At 38.0% G+C, this 20,343-nt stretch overlaps 1 protein-coding gene across 1 annotated transcript in view; it reads right to left on the minus strand.

The window, feature by feature from the left end:
* The window catches only part of SLX4IP (SLX4 interacting protein), a 64,284-nt gene that overhangs the window by 39,457 nt on the left and 4,484 nt on the right, over positions 1-20,343 (minus strand). Inside the window, exon 4 of the mRNA XM_050315011.1 lies at positions 1,678-1,722. Coding sequence (XP_050170968.1) covers positions 1,678-1,722 — 45 coding nt within the window. The remainder of the gene's footprint in view (positions 1-1,677; positions 1,723-20,343) is intronic.

Below are 20,343 nucleotides of genomic sequence, written 5' to 3' on the forward strand. Positions count from 1 at the left end.
AAAAATCAAGGCAAAAAAGACACCACCCTCAACATCTCCTGATGAAGGGAGCAGCAGTTCTCCAGCACATGATGCACCAGGAAGATATTTCCCGAGTTCATTGTACAACAGCTGCAGGGATGGGCCCACTTCCCTCTCCCAAAAACAGAACGGGGAAGTGAGGGCAGGTCCCACACAGGAAACTGTTCCCTGTCCCCCAACTTTGCAATTATTTTGGATTCCTTTTAATTCTCAAAGACAAGGTCTCACCTTGCTCTGAAAGTCACTCCCTGCCCTCCCTCTCATGAAAACATTACCTACCACATGCAGCTACTGCAACTGAAAACCAAACCCAACATCTGCAGCCCATGTTTCAACATAAAATATTTGCAGATGCTAAATCTTTATGCCAAAATAATTGAAGAGATTGAAGATGCACTGATTACACATGCTCAGACTTTAAGACAAATACATAAAGCAAAAGTGGATTTTATTTGCAAAACCAAAAGTAGTATCAAGCCAAACTTCTTAATAGTGCTAAACTTGCTAAAGTGGTTGAAATGCTGCATTTTCCAAGTACATAAGAGAAGCACTTTTTAACTCTGAGTTTTAACTGATTTGTCTAAGCTAAGCCAGGAAAGTTTCAGGACTGCAAGAAAGCTTTTTTTCAGAAGTGACATGAGAAAAAAAGTGATTCACTGCTGAAAAAGGCATATTACAAAAGTGACACCCTTTGCACAAAACCCTTCTATTAAGTGGGAGTGTTTATGTCAACACAGGGCAGAGGGAGAGGAGAGTTCAACAAAATATTCAATGCTTTACCTACAAAAGTACAAGGGGAGAAATAGATGAGTCTTTCAAGTGAATAAGTAATGCTCTAAATCTTATTGCTGAAAGGGCAGAATCAGATGATGGAGAATACATCACATTTCGAAATGATCAGCACAAACCTCAAAGAATTAACAGCTGGCAAGCAAAGGAATATATTTATTTTTAATATCTATGGAAAAGAATTCTTTTCATCTGGTATTGAACAGAGTATATAATAAATAGACTTTGTGCATAAAGAAAAACGGATACAAAAGGAACAGGAGAAACAAGCCATTTATAAAACTAAGGAAAATATTAACACAGTTGAACACTGAAGAGAGGTGACAAGAAAGAACAAGTTGTGAAAAGTATCATTGATTCCTGGTGGTGTGTTTGTCACCAGAAAGGCTGCTTGGACTAAAACTTTACCTGCTAAGGAAGTTATTTTCCCATTTTCCTGTCCTTGCCCCAGTCTGCCTCCATCTTACTTCTTCCAGAACTGAACAGGTATAACTGTCCCCCACCCAAACCACTTTTGATTGAACATCTGTTTTAAAATGCATTCTAAAAACTACTGAGTCTGACAGAAACGAAGAGGAAGATCTATTCATGGATCTCTGCTGGCAAACACAAAGGGTAACTTCTGGGAGAACAGGGCAATGAAAAGCAGGTGGGGATGACAAGACCTTAACTGAAATCAGATGCAACTGGAAAAGTGCACCTGACTCTGTTCCAACAGCAGCCCTTCAGGAGGCACCAGGAACCCATCCCTGAGCTGCAGGGAAGGCAGGTGTGACATTAATCAGTATTTACATGCACCCAAAAAGCACATCCAAAACTTGGAACACAGTGATTTCTTCCGCAAATGTTCCTTTTCCCACAACTCACCTTCTCAGGTTGAGGGGGGAGGTTGAAGTGCCAACCATTTTGCTCCTAAAGATTTATCAAAAATAGATCACTGACTCCAGCCTCTTCCAACAGAGGAAAAGAGGATTCAAACTAATTGTGATTGTTTCTAACATGAAACAAATATTCAAAGAAACAAACTCGGTGTTTTACATAAGTACAGCTTAACCTACAACTGGTTTTGTGGGTTTCTCTAATTCTTTTTCACACTGATAGGTATCATATTCACATGTGGGCAATCACATAATGAAAACCCAAGGAAAAACACTTGTGAAAAACACAATGTAGAGACACTATTGCTCATTTTCATCTATAATGAAGAATAATAGAAACAACAGGCTCCCAAGTTTTCGGAGAAGTTTTACATTTCAAAGCCCTTTTTTTTTGGTTTCAAATTTCCAGTGGATTATGTTACTAATTGGGAATATGTGGGAAATATTTCCCACAATAATGTTTATAAAAATTCCACTGATAATTAGCTGCAATCCTAAGACACGTGGAAAACATTAAAATCACTGAAAATTATAAATAGTGTTGATGTTATGCAATAAAATGCAGACATTAAACATATAAAAAGGTACATTCGGTCAATCCAAAGATCCATAATGACCCTTATGCTCTGACAGTAACAGGTAGTACAAGTCTACTCACCTCCAGCTTTCTCTCCTCCAAGCCTAAAAGTGTTAAGTTGCTCCTTATACTGAAGAAGTTCCCCACTAATTCTCTGAATTCCACTATGGGGAACTATCAGCAAATGTGTTTGAAAAGAAGTTGTGCCCTCCATTTGTACCATGGCACAGTGATGGTTTTACTCGTGTTTGCTTCACTCAGTTCCTAATTCCCCAAATTGATTTTGACTTTTTTTTTTTAATGCTGCTGTGAATGGAGCTGACGCTTCCAGAAAATAGTAGGAACTTTAGGAAGTCGTTCCTGGGTGCTGGTCCTGTGCTCAGTGTCTGCCCCCGAGTTCCCTGGTCAACTGCAGCATTGCCTCCACCCTCGTCCACCCTTCAGCCAGGCAATCTGTGTGAGGACATTGCTTTCCAGCTCATTTAAAGAGCCTTTGGTGGAGCACCTTGTCAGTGCTTGTGGGGAATCCAAATGGGTTAGAGCAGTCAGAGCTGCCTGTTCCTCACACTCACTCATTCCTGTAAGGACATCAGAAGGCCATGGTGCATGACTTCTCCTTACAATGGGTATTTTGACTTTCCCCCCCTGTACTTATTACCCAAAGCCAGATATCCATTCACTGCACCCCAGTGGAGTTTGTGTTATTTGCCCAGTACAGATGTTAGACACGGATCTGACAATTTTCTTACTCCTACCACAGGAGGCACTCGCACGTGCACAGAACTAGGGCAGTTTAATAAGAGTAAAATCAGCCAAAGTTTATTAGTCTCACATATGTTAAAATCTGGCTGTGTTCTTCCTCCAGTGCAGAGTACAGACTAACCCAAACAAACAACTACATTAACACCTATTGTTTCTTTTGCAGTTAAGAACACTAGGAAACTGGGAAATTAGTTTCCAGAGTTAATGCATCTGTTTCAAAAATTTCAGCTTTTTAACACATTAGTAAATAGCAAAACTCTACAAGTGCATCTTGGCACCCTCTCCCATTGTGTACAATACAGAGAATCTTGTTCAAGCCAGTGCCTTCTCCCTTAGGTAACTTATTCTACTTCACTTGTCTCCCAAATTCCCCCCATACTCAACCAAACTCTTGGGGAAAAAACCCACCTTCTGTACATAAGCTGATAACTGTATAAAACAGTCCCTTAAAATTATTTTATTTTTAGAGTTTTCTATCCAAAATTACATATATTTCGGTATTTACCATTCATTTTCTCCTTGCTCTATCGGTAAATCTATCTGCAAAAAAAAAAAAAAAAAAGCCACAGGTCTCCTAATTCTTCATGGCATTTTTCCTGAATTTAAATTCATCATTCAAGACTTTCTCCACACCTGCCAAGGTCACAAATTCCTCCTTAATGCATCTTCTAAGCAGGCAAGTGCTGTCAGTTTTACTGACAGCAGAAAGCAGCTCAATAACTTAAGCTCTGCCATCTATTATAGGGCATCTAAGATGTCACCTGGCTGAATTCAATCTTGCTTAATTGCAATGTTTGTGTCTACCCAGCAAGATGTTAAAAAGGAAAATTAAAACTGAATTACTTAACATGTCTGCAGTAAAATCTAATTTTCCATAACCTGTATCCACCTGCTTAGCTCTGTAAGGGGGAAAGAAATGAAGTTTACAGACAACAACACCCCCACCTGCTGCACCGTGATTGAACACCCATAATCAATAAAAACAAGGGAACCTTCACTGCCAACTGCCTTCATATCTCACAAGGAGTAAATCATTTCCATCAGTTCCATCATTTTAATTTGATTCTCTGAAAAATGAAATGTTGAGACTGAGGCAGCATTTTGCATTAATCAAAACAGTATATTTTTCTCTTAAAAAAAAAAAAAAAAGGCCAAAAACCAGTTGCTAGAGATGTAAAAACTAGGCCCAGATTACGCTCCATGCCAACAAAAACAACTCTTCCTTAACTTGCTAGTCCTTTTAACTTCTGGCCATAACTCCTATTTGTAATCACCAAGAAAAATAATTATTGGTGCATCAGCCTAAGAGGAGACTTTTCCCCCTGCTAGTCCAAGTTCTGGTCTGTGTCACTCTCAGTTCCCAAGCCTCTTTCCACCTCTCCTTATCTCAGCCTTCATTTTCCCACTGTCAGAGCCTGTTTTTCCAGGAAGGAAAGTTATGGTAAAGATGAAGAATATTGCTCAGCACCTCTTTGCCCTTTGGCACCGCTATCAAACACTGGGATTTTATCTGCCACATTAGCAGAGATCTTACAAAGAACACATTCCTTTTTGTATAATGTACATGGTGGTCACTCAAACAATAACCAGTAACAGATGTCTGAAGTGAGGAGAATGGACTATTTAAGTAGAACTTTATAAATTCTGATGATACTTTCCCAGATTTGAAACCTTGACACTTCATTTATAACTATCAGGATGGCCCTATACTTTCTTTTGTGTGTTTATTTCTAGTTCCAACTCGGTGAGGATACTTTGTCCATCATGCTTTGGGTTTCTCTGTGACCTTGCAGATAATCTTACCCTCAACTTGCCTTCATTTAACAGTGTAAAGATAAAAATGAAAAAGCCTCTGCAAAGAAGCCAGTATCCAAATAAGGAATTCTGACAGGGCTATGAACTCACATGAAATTACTGGTCCCATTCAGTGCCCTGCCATGACCATCTGGGAAAGTTTTTCTTTCAAAGGAAACACAAAAGTACGAAAGAAATGTAACCTGCCAGAGCCCGTTGAAGTTTGAATGTTACAAGATTTGTATTTAGGTCTGCTTTCCAAGGGTTTTTAAAAAGCCCTCTCCCTCCATATGCATGGGAAATTAAATAATAACTGCTTTAAATATCCTTACAGTTCAATATTGCAAGAAAGTGTTGGAATTTTAGAAGAGAATTCTCCAGGAATCCAGAGCTGGAAACCATATGTGCCTATAGTACCTTTACTCACACAGAAAGTAGAACTAAAGATCAATTTGGCATGATACAGAAGCAGTTTTTTAAGACTGCAGTCTTTATAATAATGCATTATGTTTAATTACCTTGTCACAATCCCTTTTAAAAAAGAAAGATTCCTGGTTACAACTGCCTAAGAAGAAATTGTATTTTTAAAATGTCATTTAAAATGTCCATCTCAGTTGCAGAATTTAAGGATAACACCAGTAGGAGTAGCAATGGAAAAGAATATATTTTAAAAGACAAGGTCAAATTCTGAGCAGATAAACAGATCTATGAACCATCCTCCCAGCAGACAGATCATACTGCAGGGCAGAAAGTTTCTTTTCTCCCTGTTACAATACTCACCTGTGCCCAACCTGTTGGAAATCCGCAGAGTTCAAAAAGACAAGTTGACAAGATGGAAAGGGAAGAACATTTCTGATAGAACCTAAGCAATGCCTACAGAAGCCAGACATTTTATACGAAAATACATGACAACAGGTGCTACTGATTTAATGTGATCCCATTGATTAAAAACCCAGCACTGTCACACAATTAAGTGTGAAATCAGAGGAGCAGAAACAAAGGATGAACCCTCACATGCTGCAAGAATCACCTGCCAAAGACGGGACTGTGCCAGCTAAGGAACTTTGACAGTATCTGCAGAGCTAGAACAGCTAGGGCTGACTTTTCACTTCCTACAAGCCTGCATCTTTTTAAAGAGCCACACAGGAAGGACTACACTCTATAAATTAAGTTAAAAAGTACTTTTTCTTCCATGGATTTCAACAGCAAAAAAAACCCACTCCACATCTACTTTACAGATGGAGAGGGAATTACCCTTTTACAGACTGAGAGGGAATTACCCTTTGGAAAGCAACAGCTCATTTTTTAATTAAAAAATGGATAGCATGATAGCTGCCCAAGTGTCTGCTAAAAGGAACAGAGATGGCAGCACATGACAGATCACAGCCCCTGGACACCAGGAACCACAGAGACAGGAACAAGTGAAGTTCATTTAATCTGATTCACATTACTAAGAGCGAGAAAAAAAAAACAACTTGGCTTTAACATACCCAAGAACACTGTTAAGCGTCATTATACTTACCCATGGCTGTGTATTTGTATCTTTATATTATATTTTGCTTGAATTTAGTAATAAAAGTTTCACTCAGAGCTTTTTAAAAATACATAAAACCAGCATTTCCATATAAAAAATACAGCAAAAATACATATTATTCATCAACTACTAACACCTACTGTGTTGCTAAGGGACACAGGTAAATGAAGAGGAAATATTTCCTTACTTGTCTGATATGAAGAATGAACTTGTGATCTACTGAAAAGTAATTAACATCAAAGAGAGCACTGGAGATCAGGGTGTGTAAACATTTTAATTCATTAATATTAATTACTATAACATGATAAGAATACTTGATGCTCCAAATTTTGCTGGCTTTAGAGTCTTTCAATATGGCCTTCAACCTCCCTTCATTAGGTTTTCAAGGAAAAACCAAAAAATAAAAACCTGCCAAAAAATCTTTGATTTTTATCAACCAAATATTTCTGAAAATTTCAGGTGTTTGAAAGCCCTTACGAGAAACACACCTTTTTCATATAAAATATTTTATATAACAGTATAAAAATGCACAGAGTGAAGCAGTGATATCACAAAACACCACAAAAAGGCTTCAGAAAAGGCCATGGACTCCACACACGCTCCTTGAAACTGCAGGAACATTTGGGAAGTTGAGCAGTTTCTGAACACGACCTTGGTAAGGGCAGGTGGAAAACTGATTAAGGACAATCTCCCATATGGTGACACGTTGACTCCCACAGGGAAATCAGCTGGATGGGAAGCGCCACAGACATCTGCCCCCACTGAATCAATACAATTAACCTGCAGTAAACCATCATCCTTTCTTTGGATTAGCACCGGGGAAGGATAAAACATTTTGTGTCTCTGTGTCACCTCGGGGGCTGTGGGTTCTCCTCCCAGGGTGCAAAGGGGAACACGAAACATAAAGCAGATAATTGTCTTCAACATCCCCCAAAATTTATGCTTCCCAGCATCTGGATATTCCTAATCACTTCCCTATTTCAAGCTGCCAAAAACAGTTTATCTTGCCACTCAAGATTTCCCATCAGTTTGAATAGAATTTACTACTCCTAATCCTCATCTCATTATCAAGCCATTGGTAATTCCTGTTTACTCCTGCTGCTCCATACCTTGGGAAAAAAAAGGGCAAGCGGGAGACTATTGTCCTGTTCCCAACCCTCTCCACATCAACTTTCAGTTCAGCTCTGACACCCCCTGCACACCCCTGCTCCAGCACTGACATCCCTCAGGAATTCTCTCCTCATTCCTGCTCCACTGCTCTCCTACCAGTCTCCATTCCTTGCCCAAACTACTGAATCCCTGGAGCCCATTCTCACCCCAGCCACCCCCAGTGTCTGCCCCATAATTAACAGGGACCTTCAGCAGTTTCTGGTTGGTTTGGTGTCGTTGTTGGGGTTTTTTGTTAAATCATCCCATCCTTTCTTTCTTTACGTTCGAATGGACAGGCTCTCTCCTCCCCCTTCTCACCTCCAGTGCAGCAGGGCCCACTCAGTTCACTGGAGATTCCCTCTCAGTAGAGGGTTTTCCTAATTAAAAATTGAATCTACTGAATAAATGTAAACTGATTTTTCCAGATGTGTATAACTTAGTGGGGAGATCTCTAAGCCAAGGGCAAAGGGCTCAGCACAAAACTCAAATTACAATTGCTGTTGCTTCCTAAAGCCTGGGATTTGTTACTATTCAAAAGACTTGGACATGCAGCTGGTTGGTATGCCCAAAATAAAACCTTTGAAGGGGAAAAAAAAAAAAAAGTAAAAAAAATCTGTTTCAATTACTCTATTAAACCAATCCTTTGCACAAAATTCACAATGTAAGCTCAATGTTTAACATCTTGGAAAACTGGTATCAAGAATTTAGTTTTAACTAACTGATAAAGACCACTTGCTGCCTCACTTAAATTTATATTTATCACTATTCCATTAAAGGAAATGAGGCTGGGCCAGACAGCGGAGCAGGAATGATGAAATACATCCATTCTCTTTGTTCACATGGTTTTTGGGAGAACAGTGTGTTTGGGTTTTATTGGGCAAAAGATTCATTCAAATTTTAGCAAAACATCTGGTTTGAGTGGTCTTCAGTAACACCAACAGAATTTAGGCAGCAAAAAGCATTTAAGTCTTAAATATTAAAAGATAATGATCTCCAAATTGAAAGGTTTCCTAATCTCCCATACTAATAGGGACACATTTATTAAACACTTTATAATAAGACAGCAACTTCAGAGTTGTACAAAATTGTAAGAAAATCTCAGGTGAAATATTTTACCCAGTGCCCCTGAGATCATGGAATTAATTAATGGCAACCTTCTCAGGAGCAGTGGCAAGTTTTAGTGATTTTACAACCTGCTTCTAAATAAAGTCCTTAACAAAGTTCTGCAGATTTGTCTAATAAGTTTGGGAGTTTCAGGGGTTTTTTGTTACCTGTAAGATCTCAAAGATACCCTGAAACTAAATTCATAAATATATTATAAAGACTTTGAGAACAGAGATAAAAGAAACCCAAACAGTTATTAATTTGAACAGACTTGACGTCCATGAAAATGCTTCTGTGCCATCTTACTCTTATTAGCTATAACCAAATTACAACTTGAAATCCTCCCAGTTCTTTGTGCTGAAAATTCTATGGGGCTCAGATAATACTGCACATGACCACAAGCACCTGCAGCTCCTGATGTTAATAACAATGCTGAAAACATGCACTGATTACACCAAAATAAAGAAAACAAAGATTCCCAGCTATGTTGAGGCCGTGCCAGGTCTCAAGAGAACTCAAGAAAGGGATGCCTGTTCCTGTCTCTAGAGCTAAATTCGTGTGCAACAGTAGTTATAGAAGGTTATTTCATGTATTGTACCTGTGCCTAAGAATATCTAACAGGTATAAGAACAATATTTATCAAAATTTTTGCTCCATGGCCCTTTGAAGAGCCCAAAGCCAGCTGGGAAAAAAAAAACAACTTTGTTTTACTAAAATCTCAGTGATGATGCAAAATAACTCTTTGATCTATTATATATTTGAAAGCACTAAGCTAAATGCAGACAGTAATTGCTGACAAATCCCAGTAGTAAACAAACCAGTCTCACATTTTACATATTATCAAGAGGCTACAGAATTAATGGTTACAGCCAAAGAAATGTTGACACAGTTGCAGATTGAGCCTTAACATGCTGATCATGTTAAAATACTGCACAAGAAATATTTTTCCACTTTGTAAAAAGCCAGACTGTTTACATGTGTAAGTGGCTGGAGATCTTGTTGTCTGTGTGTGGTCTTAACATTTCAGTATCATAACCATGAATTTAAAGAGAAGCAGCATGAAACAACCCATTATACTTACAATCAATGCCAGACTGCAAATATTAGAAGCACTGAGATTTAAGTTTCTGAAAATGAGCATTACAACATACTTATACCTACGCCTTTGCTTCCTTTTCTAAAAGTAATTAATGAAGGAGTTGAAACAAAGCTTTTCCAAAACTAAACAGAGGACTTGTGTTGCAAAAAGTTAATTTTTCTTCCCTTTATATTGTTTAGAAAGGAGAAAAAAAAAAATTCCAGAAATTAAAAATAACAAACGTCATCGCTAAAAGCCAAGACATTCTGAAACTGGGATAATTTCACTTGTGTTCTTTAATCACATCAAGGTATTAAATTACTCTAATTTTGATGCAAGTGTAACTATTATATCACAGCTCTGGTACATAAATGTCTTAAATCTCTAACTTGCTGGCTCTTAGCTAATTTTTGCTGCAAATTGATGTTGCTGATCTACTTAGAAACCACTGGGAAAATCTCCTGTAACTACTTTTTTTTTTTCCTCTTCTTTTAACAAATAACAAAGGTTTCCTGCTCTCATGCTTTACTGAGGAGAGAGCACTGTGAAATCATTGGGGAAAAGAAGATGCAGCTATTTTAACAGAGAGAGATCAATTAGTAGCTTTACCACTGACATACTTACAGCTAAAGATTGCCATAGGTAAAGAAGATCAAGCTGTCCCATGTGGCTTCCCATTCCCTGTCTAGCAATAAAACACTTTTAAAAGGCAAGTGTGCAGCATAAAGAAAAGTATTTTTCAATTGCTTAATACAAGAACTCTCAATATTTTCACACTAATTGAGACTTCCTGCCACAGCCAGCAATAAAAGGCAGAGGCCACCACCCTTTCAGCATCTATCTGTGAATGCCACTACCCACGGCTGAAATTCCTAAGGTTTCAGTGAAAAAAAATACAAATTGGAAGTCCAAGGTTGTTGTCAAGGTGTAGAAAGGTTAGAGACAGATTCCTGGTCCTATTTGCCTTCTCCTTCCCCCAGTTATTAATTTGCACGTGTGAGAAGGCGAAGGGGGAAGGAGAAACTGCCTATTAAGTTTTTCATGTGTTTATATCCTGTTGATATTTTTAATGTGTGCACAGAAAACAAAGTCCTCAAAACAGTTTCTTCTCTAAAATTACAGGATTAAAATTAGAAGGGAAAAATTAAGGAACACAATGGAGGAACTGAATTAACACAGTGGGACCATTCTAATTCCACTTGGGAAACACTTGCCCTCCTGAGGCTGCATTTCTGTTCCATAGGCATTTAGGAAAAATAAACATGTCACCAAAAGCCTTTAAAAGTACCCTTCCCAAATTAGGGAAATGACCAAGGAGCCAACAGAAAAGAAATATGTATGAAGGGTAATTCACTACAAAAACAAACATTAAATGACCCTTGAAAGGGGTCCTTCTGAGTTTCCTGGAGGAAGCAGGAGGGCTCTGTAAGCAGGCAGAATTTCAGTGCACTAACAGCACTTTCCATCTCTTCCTTGGAAGAGGGAGCTCTTTAGATAAAGTGTCCCAGAGAGGCACGTCCCAAGCAGCATCACTGGATATCCATGGCTCTACCAGCCTGGCAGGCTGGCAATTGGAGCCTGGCTGCTGGAGCCTGTTTATTTTTTTTAGCCAAATAAAGCATTATGCTATACATTTCTTCAGCGGGGAATTATTTGTAAACATTCAGCTTTTGCTCTAGTCCAGAAACATTCAGGGATTGGTTGGAGATAGCTGCAAACAACAAAGAAAGCTGAGAATTTATTTTGTGCAGTGTCAGACTGTAAAACCTTCCTGTGGAAATCACAGAGGGGAACTCCAGAGTACACAAGTATTCAGTGGCAGGTTGCCTCTCTCTTTAGGTAGCAGCATAATCATTCCAATCCCATTACCTGTTCTTGTGCAATCTGTTCCTCAGATAATAAATGGTACATTTTTTGCATTTTCATCCTTGTAATCTGCATTTAGCTGCAATTTAAAAAGTTAAACATATTCCCCCTGCTATTCAATAACAGTCATACCAGTAAGAGCTTATGCCAAAGTTTGTATTTCCTCCTTCTATGCTAGTTTTGAATTTGTGGTCCACAATGAAGATCAAACTTTCTATTATGTTTTGAGAATCTGTGCTCACCAGTGCTATTCATAACCCTTTGTAACAAATGGCCTGGCCTACTTACAAATCTAAAATTGTATTTTGCCACCTGAATTTTCTCTGCCTGGAGTGTGAATGCTGCCTCATAATGGTCCATGAATAACCTACCTCACCTTCTGGCTACCAACAACAGAGCTATAAGTGATTTTCTAGGTGTTCAGCTTAAAATACTATGAGATTCCTTGATGCTTGCAAAAGATCCCAAAGAGGCAGGTTCTAAATATCTGAGTATCATTTCACTTCTGAACTACCAGTATTTTTACTGTATTCTTCTTCACCGGATTTTTCTTCCTAAAATCTGTATCATGGTTCAAATAGGAGTTTAGAAAACCAGGTTAAATCCCAACAGTTCCAGCATGCTCAATAATGTCGACCTCTCCAAAACAGCAACAACAAATGAACCATCTCTAATAGCCCTACAGAAAATGGCTTCAAATTAGCAAAGAGTTTTCTGAACTATGCAGAATATGCTGAGCATCTGTAATTAAATCTGTTTCCAGTTCATAATCAGCAAGTACCCCAGTTGTACCCTCCAAATATTCCACAAATCAAAATTCCTGCCAATTACCAGGGTGAAGGGATATAGACAAAGACACATTTTCCTTAATACTTTTTTGTCTTTTGAGGTCATCTCTAAACACCACTTTGTTTTCACCACACAAATTTAATATTCTACTCAATTTACTGAAACATGCATAAACTGACAAACATTTAAAACTAATGACAAGTTCTATCAATTTGCTGAAGAAATCTGTAAACCAGTGTTGGTCTTTTATTCCATCCATGGCAGCCAACAATGATTTAATCACCACTCACTGCTACTCAGCTATTTAATGTCATACTACAAGCACTCAGTACTCACTGGTAGAGATGAGACTACGTTGTAGTTTGATTGCCTTTTTAAATTATGGGTTTCATTTTCAACTTCTGATGTGTCAGGCTTACTCCAATCACGCAAGATGTTTGTGCATTCCCTGAGCACAATCCCATGGATTGTGACTGTGTCAGATTAACACCCAGCCAAATGAGAACCAGAGACTTGCAGACAATAGCACAAAGGAAGTAACTCTGAGTTTGTTTTCCACTGCTGAACTGGAAGACTTACCTTATTATGGAAGGACAACACGCTCTGTTAAAGCTACTTAAATTACTCTCCTTATTTTTTTTTTTGCTACAGGAATGTAAAAAGAAAGGAAGGAAAGTTATATTCTACATGACCCTACCAACTGTCAGATCCTAGGATCTTGGCATTGAACAGATCCTCTTTAATGGCTGAAGACTCAGCTCTTTCCCACCTCTTTAGTTCAGCAAATATTTTCTGTTCAGAGCTATATGTTGCTTTTCTATCAGTCTTTATCTGTATGATACAAAGCAGGATAAACCACAACCATGTATATTTGGTCCATTATGAGTGTTATTAAATCACTGGTATATTCAAGGAACAAAGGCAACCCTCTGAGTTTAAAACAGGAGAAGATTGCTTGAGCTTGAAAGGCTGTATTTAACTATATCTTACATAAAGTATTATTTCACCAGCTGAGTGGTGTCAGATATGCCAGGCACCTTACTTACTAATTCCTGGAAACTAAGCAGGACCTGGCAAAGACAGCCTTGTACATGAGACAGAGCTTAGTTTAGCCTAGTTATTGCACAACCTTTTAGAGTAAAATGAGGATAAAAGTCTTGAAGTAACTTTACAAACCTCAGTCACCAATGATACGAAAACGCTGAGAAAACGTTCCGTGGGTGTGACACATTTTCTTGTGTGGAAACCACTGTGTCATTCTTCCTTATCTCTGTTCTTTTCCTCCCTCTCCCTCGAGACTGACAACTGACTTCTGTCCAGCCAGCTTTTGATGCAACACTTTTACAGTGATTCTCCACCTGAATGCTATTTCATATGTACATGCAAGTTACACAGAGCAAGGAATAAAATCTGCTTTGCTGAAGCTTGGAGATTGAGGATCTGTCTGGGAAACACACCACCAGCAGCAATAGCAAAGAACCCTCAGTGAAGCTTCAAACCCAAGACAGATGACGCTTGCCCTTAAGGCTTCACAAATGGGCTGTACCTCCCCAGCAAAGCGTTTAACAGGCAACAGGAAAAGATCACCTTGAAACACTCAAATTAGTGACGTGAAGGCTTTGGTTCCACAACATCTGCACATGATCAAGACCACAAACTGTTCTTTTCCCACTTTCCCAAGTGAAACGCTCCTACAAAATAGTTTTGTAGCAAGAAGGAAGAGTTGTCTCCCTTGCAGGCCTCATTCAGAGTTCTCTTTTGTCAATTAAGATACAAGCCACAATAGGGATTGAAGAGGTATTTCAAAGCATTTTCAAACATTATTACTTCATTTCTTTATTAAATCTGCAACACTTTTGCCTTTTCATTACGACATTGCTTGTGGTAATAAAAATGGTGGAGAGGTATTCAGGGAAAAAAACATCACCCTACAAACAAGCCATGACTTTTCCATATGTAATTTGTTGACAAAGTTTGGATGACTGATATGACAACATTTAGGAACTCTATCTTGTTTCTACTTTTTTTTCTTAATATCTGAAGTTAATTTTCAATTCTGATGACACCATTATTTTTCAAACTAGACAAGTCCAAGTATTTGGCACAGAATAAATACATAATGTTTATCATTTAAGTTTAAAATGAGTCAGTTGGAAAATAAATGGGAAAAAAAACAAATAGAAGATGTAACTAAAAAATTGCATGCTAAATTTTAAAGCATGAATTTAGTCAACACCTGCTTAAAAAGAAAGTAGTATTTTTTATATTTCTCATTATATATTTCTCATTATCCATTCTAGAAAAAGTTCCAATCATTCACAATTTAAATACATTAATATGTTGACTTTCTTAAACATTGTGACTTAGAAACATTTCCACTGAAAAAAGGGAAACCGGTGCAAGACAAAAATCATGAGTCGAACTCCTGATCATTTAAGAGTGAATGGCCCATCCTGCACTACCTTGCATTCAATTATTTGCTGAGAACCTTTTTTTCCTTTATAACATAAAATCATGCACATCTGAAGTCTAGTGAAATGTTTTTTTCATAGTTCTATTTTCCATCTTTAATCCATCCTTTCACAGTCCCTGGACAATCACAAGTAAGCAACACGTGGGATTTAATTTTACTCTTTTCATACTGGAATTACAATTGATTCATATTTTATTATGTGGCTGTATCACTCTTCCATATTTTTCCAACCCAACTCCTTTAAACATTACAGACAAGCATTAAAAACACAGATAAACTGATCTAAGGATAAATTAGTATGTCCTTAGTTAAGCTACAGTGCTACCAATATACTCCTACAGGCTCTGATCCAAAGCCTGTTGACATCAGTGAGGTTTGGGTCAGATCCACTGTAAAAAGAACTTGAATTAGGAGCAGTAAATGAAATCTAAAATATATAATTTGATTAGAAACCACTCCAAGTAACACTGTGAAGAAAGTTAGTGACTCCTTCACAGCTCAGACAGATTTTAGTTCCTTAAACTATTATTTTAAAAAGTCTGGAATTCATAGTTTTTGCCAACCACACTGTCACAGCTTAATTGAGCAGCTGTCAACTGTTAGAAAATAACTGCATCATCATCATCTCTTTTAGAAGAACTGGTGTGGGAAGTGAAACACTTCCATGGGAGCTAAACTTTCTGGAGTCATGGTAATGAATGTGTTTTCATCAGGTGACCATGAGTCATCATTTTATCAGCAGTTTAGAGGGTTTTCACAATAGCTGAGCGTCATCAGGGCTCACGCTCAGCCCTGACTGCAGCACAAGAACGAAACATTATTTTCTGCCATGTCTTGTGGTGCCATTTATTGAAGGAAAAGTTTGGCCACTGACTCAAGAAAAATAGTGCAAAGTCATGGTTGAATAAGTGCTGCAGGGAGCACAAAGTGTCCTGAAAATGGAACACAAAATGTCCAGAAACGAAGCTTTTATTTGAGAATTGAAACTAAGTGATAATTTTGCTTTTAAAAATAGATGCCTTTTAAGGAAGTTGTGAACTATGTGGATGAAACATCAGGAAAGAATAAAAATGTGTTGTCTGTCATTCTCCCTTTCATAATCCTGTCAGAACACAGTTAGACATCAAATACTCAGATAACTTCCACATATGAGAATCCACCTACATGGCCCAAAGTGGAGAGAGGCCACATAAAAACAGTGCTAAAAAAAATTTATACTAAATTTTCACGATCATAACGTCGAAAGCAAAAACTGTGTCATTAAACTGCTTGTCCCAGGTAGTACACAAAATGTGGATCCCTTTACCTCCCCGCCTACTAACCTCCCTCTGAACCCACTGGAAAGAATTGAAGAATTTCACCTACAGCATCAGCTGAAGCCTCTCCCAGGACCTAAAGACACTTGGTGACCCCACACAGCATCTTTGCTAAGCCCTGATGTTTTGCTGGACTCAGAGAGATTCAAGTCTCCTTCTAAGTTTCCCATCCCTTCCTGCTGCAGGGCTGGACTCTGGGGTCAAGCAGGCTGTACCACCGAGATCTCCACGCAGCACAACAGCAGAGGTGTAAACTCTGCTAAGTGCTGGTCAGAAATGAGGCACATGGCAAATATCATGGAAGTAAGTACATTTAAATTTTGTATTACTTAGTATGGGGTGTATTTAGAATCCCATATCACTGCCACAGTGGTGTAGTGCTCAGAATTAGCAAAAACCTAATTTTCAGGCACAAGTGATCCTTTCAAAACTAATCAGATTTGAATTAGCAAAAGAAGTAATGCAAGTTGAACCATCCTTTTATTCCTTATTTGAAGTGATCCCCATGAAAGCAGCGTTTTCACTATTGATGTTTATCCCTCTGGCTTCCTACTTCTTTCTCCTTCAGCTAACACTTTAATCTCTCAACTCTTCATCCACTCATCATTACCCTAGGCTTGAAAATTAATCCTCTGAGGTCAGTGAGGAAACTTCCATCGACTCCAGGAGATTTAGAATTAGACTGTACACTTAACTTTCCTCCCCCCTCTACCTCCCAACTTCCTCTTTTGTTTCTTCTGGAACTTATTTACTCATCACTTGAGCCATTCCATATCTGGTCCCATGAAATTGGGAATTAAGTGGAGCATTAAGAAAGAGAACTAAATAGATGTCCCTCCATCCATTATTATTGTTTGTACTTCCTATTTTCAATCATATCCCCCCCCGCCTCTTTTTCATCATCTCCCTTAAGACTTTTAAGCCCTTTTAGACAAGTATTATACTTCATGCACTCACACAGAAACAAACCTGACAGCTGAGTGAAGTGTGTGATGCTCCTTGACAGTAACAATTCCAATCACCTGTATTTCCAGCTGTTCTGAGCAGTGCTGCTTTAGGAAAACTCCTCCAGAAAAATCACTATTTAACGGTTAATATAGCTATTTATTCGTTTTTAAAGACACACAGTACCTATAAAATTCAGCAATCTTTAATCAGTTTGGAGAACCTGTACCTTAGTTTTAAGATTTAAAATATTTCTACAAATTCTATCTAATCACAGAAACCTAATCTTAGCCTGTTTCCTTTGAAATCCTTGTCAGTACTCCAACCACAGGAATTTCACATACAAATGTCTTGGTTTTGAATGGGGACAAGAAATGAACATCAGAAAACACTGTATTTATTAGTTAATTTAAGTAAGCACTCTCAAAAAAACCCCAAACCCTAGCTCTCAAACCAGCAATCAGAAAGCCAGCAAGTTCACAGCTCTGTGTGTAAAACAAGCAGCTGTACTACCAGTCTAGTAACAGAGCAGTCACAACATACAACAAAATTATCTTAAATACAAACAGCATTCCTTATTCTGCACTTGAGAGCACTGCAGTCATCTGCCTATGGACTTAATATAAGCAGTAAACACATCTATTGTCCCTCATCACTAATTATATGGGATCAGAGATAAATTAAAAAATCAGGTAAGAAAACCTACTCATCTCCCTCGTTTCTTACTCTCCAAACGACTCCCAAGAAGAAGCAAACACATCACTTTCTGAAAAAATATTTGTTGTGGTTTAACCACAAATATTTACAGAAATATTGATCAGCTGAACCAATGGACACACTTCACAGAAATGAGAACTTTAATCTGTCAAGCCCACTTAGACACCACCTAAGAATCATCCAGACAGGCAGAGCTGATCATGCTGTCACAGTATTACATTTCAACCAGTAGCTAAAAAAAGAAAGCATTTGAAATATCAAAATAAACTTCAAAATAAACTGCTCATTTTCATACTCCAGACCCAAGACCATCTACAGGTCTGTGAGAAGGCCCTAAAATGACTTGGACAGCACTAAGCCCATCCTGAAGTGTTGCCTGACAGGACATTTCCTTCTCCCTAATGTTAGGGCCTATAATCAACATTCTTGCTACACATTTTCTTTTATGGAGCACTTCTAACATATCCAAAGACAGATATTAAGATGCCTTTGGTTATAAGTCAGTATCTTAACAATTACATTAAGATACATCAACATAAAATAAAGAACACGACACACACACACATAAGCAGAACAAAGGAGAAAACCGATGCCATTACAGTCCCACTGTCATTCTGCTGCCCAATCATTTCCATCTTTTGTTCCCAATATAAACCAGAAAACTGTGCTTGTGTTTCAAATCAACTTGCCATTTAAAGCAACCAAAAAGTTTGAAGGATCAAAAAAGTTACATATATATGTCCAGCATGCAATAATTAGATTGATAACAAGGAGCAACACTGCTGAAAAATCAACTGCAGAGTGAGCTGTATGACCAGAGGGAACACTGAAACTATAATTACCTTAATCTGTGTGCTTGCAAGAGCCTACAAATCTGAGAAAGAACAGAGCTCTACATTTCTCAAAGCAGGAAACAGTAGAATAAAAAAAGCTTCCCTTTGAGTTGAGTTATTAAAATGTAGTAACAACTTAAAGTCTTCTGTGTTTGGCATATGAACAAATTGCAGAAAACAGTAAATGACATTTTTCTATTGCAGCCATAAAAATTACTATATTTAGTTCTGCAGCTTGGCATGAATAAAGTCCATTTACACAATTCTGGAAGAGCAACTCTTTCTACTTTGTCCAAAGGTTTAAACAGGGCCCTAGTGATATTATTTTTGAAATCCATATAGAGTTCATGATTTTGCTTTAAGCCTAACCAATTAAAGTTAAGATTTATTTCCCAGAACAGCAGTAAAATATTTTAGCAACACACAGAGAAAGCTTAATTAAATTCATATGCTGGGGGTATTTTACCATGCAATGCTTTATGAAGTATCAATATTTCCTAAAATTGACAACTGCTGATCAAATTAATTTGCATAAAATATTACCTATTGCAAATCCCAACACTGCAGCATCCAGACACCTGGCAGGTGAAGATGAAGACACTGTGTTTAGGACTCAACTGTAGTTTTTGTACTAAGGTTTAAAGGTATTTTAGTGCATCAATTAGTTCATTTCAATCCCTCTTAATTGCCCATAAAGCCAAGCTTGGGATCGCCTCTCAAAAACAGGCCAACTGCTCCCTCTACTGGAAATAATGGACCATCACATCGCGGTACGGAGATTTCCCAGATAAAAATTGGTAGGAAAAGACCTTAAAGATCATCTCATTCCAACCCCTGTGCCATGGGCAAGGACACCTTCAAATAGGCCAGGTTGCTCAGAGCCCCATCAAAATCAAAGATATTTCTCCTAGCTCCTGTATCAGCTTGGCAGCACTAAATTAGACATGATACTGTCAACTAAAGGTTTACCATCCTGTTAAGCAGTAAAAAAATTAAAGCAAACATCATCCCACTAAATGCCAGCAGTTTTCATTGGAAAAGAACACACAGCACACAAAAATTAAGCGCTTGGTCTAAGTGTTGAACAGGTTGGTTACCCACAAAAGCAGGCTTCAACAGCTTCCACAGCTCAGCACTCAGAAAGGATTTTGTAGCTGCCCTCCAAAAAAACCCAAGCTTATCCACTAGGGAGAAAGCCTCCTCTGTTCAGAAAATTCCTTGACAAAACATTTCCAAGAGAATAATATATTGTGCTAATCCCAATTAGTGTTATTTATTGATAAACTGATATAGTTACAGGAGAGGAATTATGAAGTGCTATGTTTATAACAGAATGTTTTGAAAAGCATTAGGCTTCAGATACGTAATCAAGAGTCTGGGACTGTTTGCAAAATAAACTTCAATGGCATTTTACTGGATGTGAAACAACTAATCCCTGAAAATGGGAAAAGAGGAAAAAAAAAAGAGGCAAATAAAGTGTCAAGCGTGATAAACAGTTTCAGAACATGGCTACACCTTAAAATCAGGAACTTAAATTACCTGGGAAGGACACAAATAACAACACTACAGTGAGAAAAGAATTTTATTTCAGGTAGCAAGCACTGTTTTACTGAGAATTCATGCAGTTTCTAATTTTAACTACACAACTAATCACTTTTAGCTACATGATTTTAATCTTCAGCTGACCTCAGACACACTCTGCCGTGACACAGAAATGA

Source organism: Myiozetetes cayanensis, unplaced genomic scaffold (assembly GCF_022539395.1).
Source record: "Myiozetetes cayanensis isolate MyiCay16 unplaced genomic scaffold, myiCay2020 scf2-11, whole genome shotgun sequence".
NCBI lineage: Eukaryota > Metazoa > Chordata > Aves > Passeriformes > Tyrannidae > Myiozetetes > Myiozetetes cayanensis.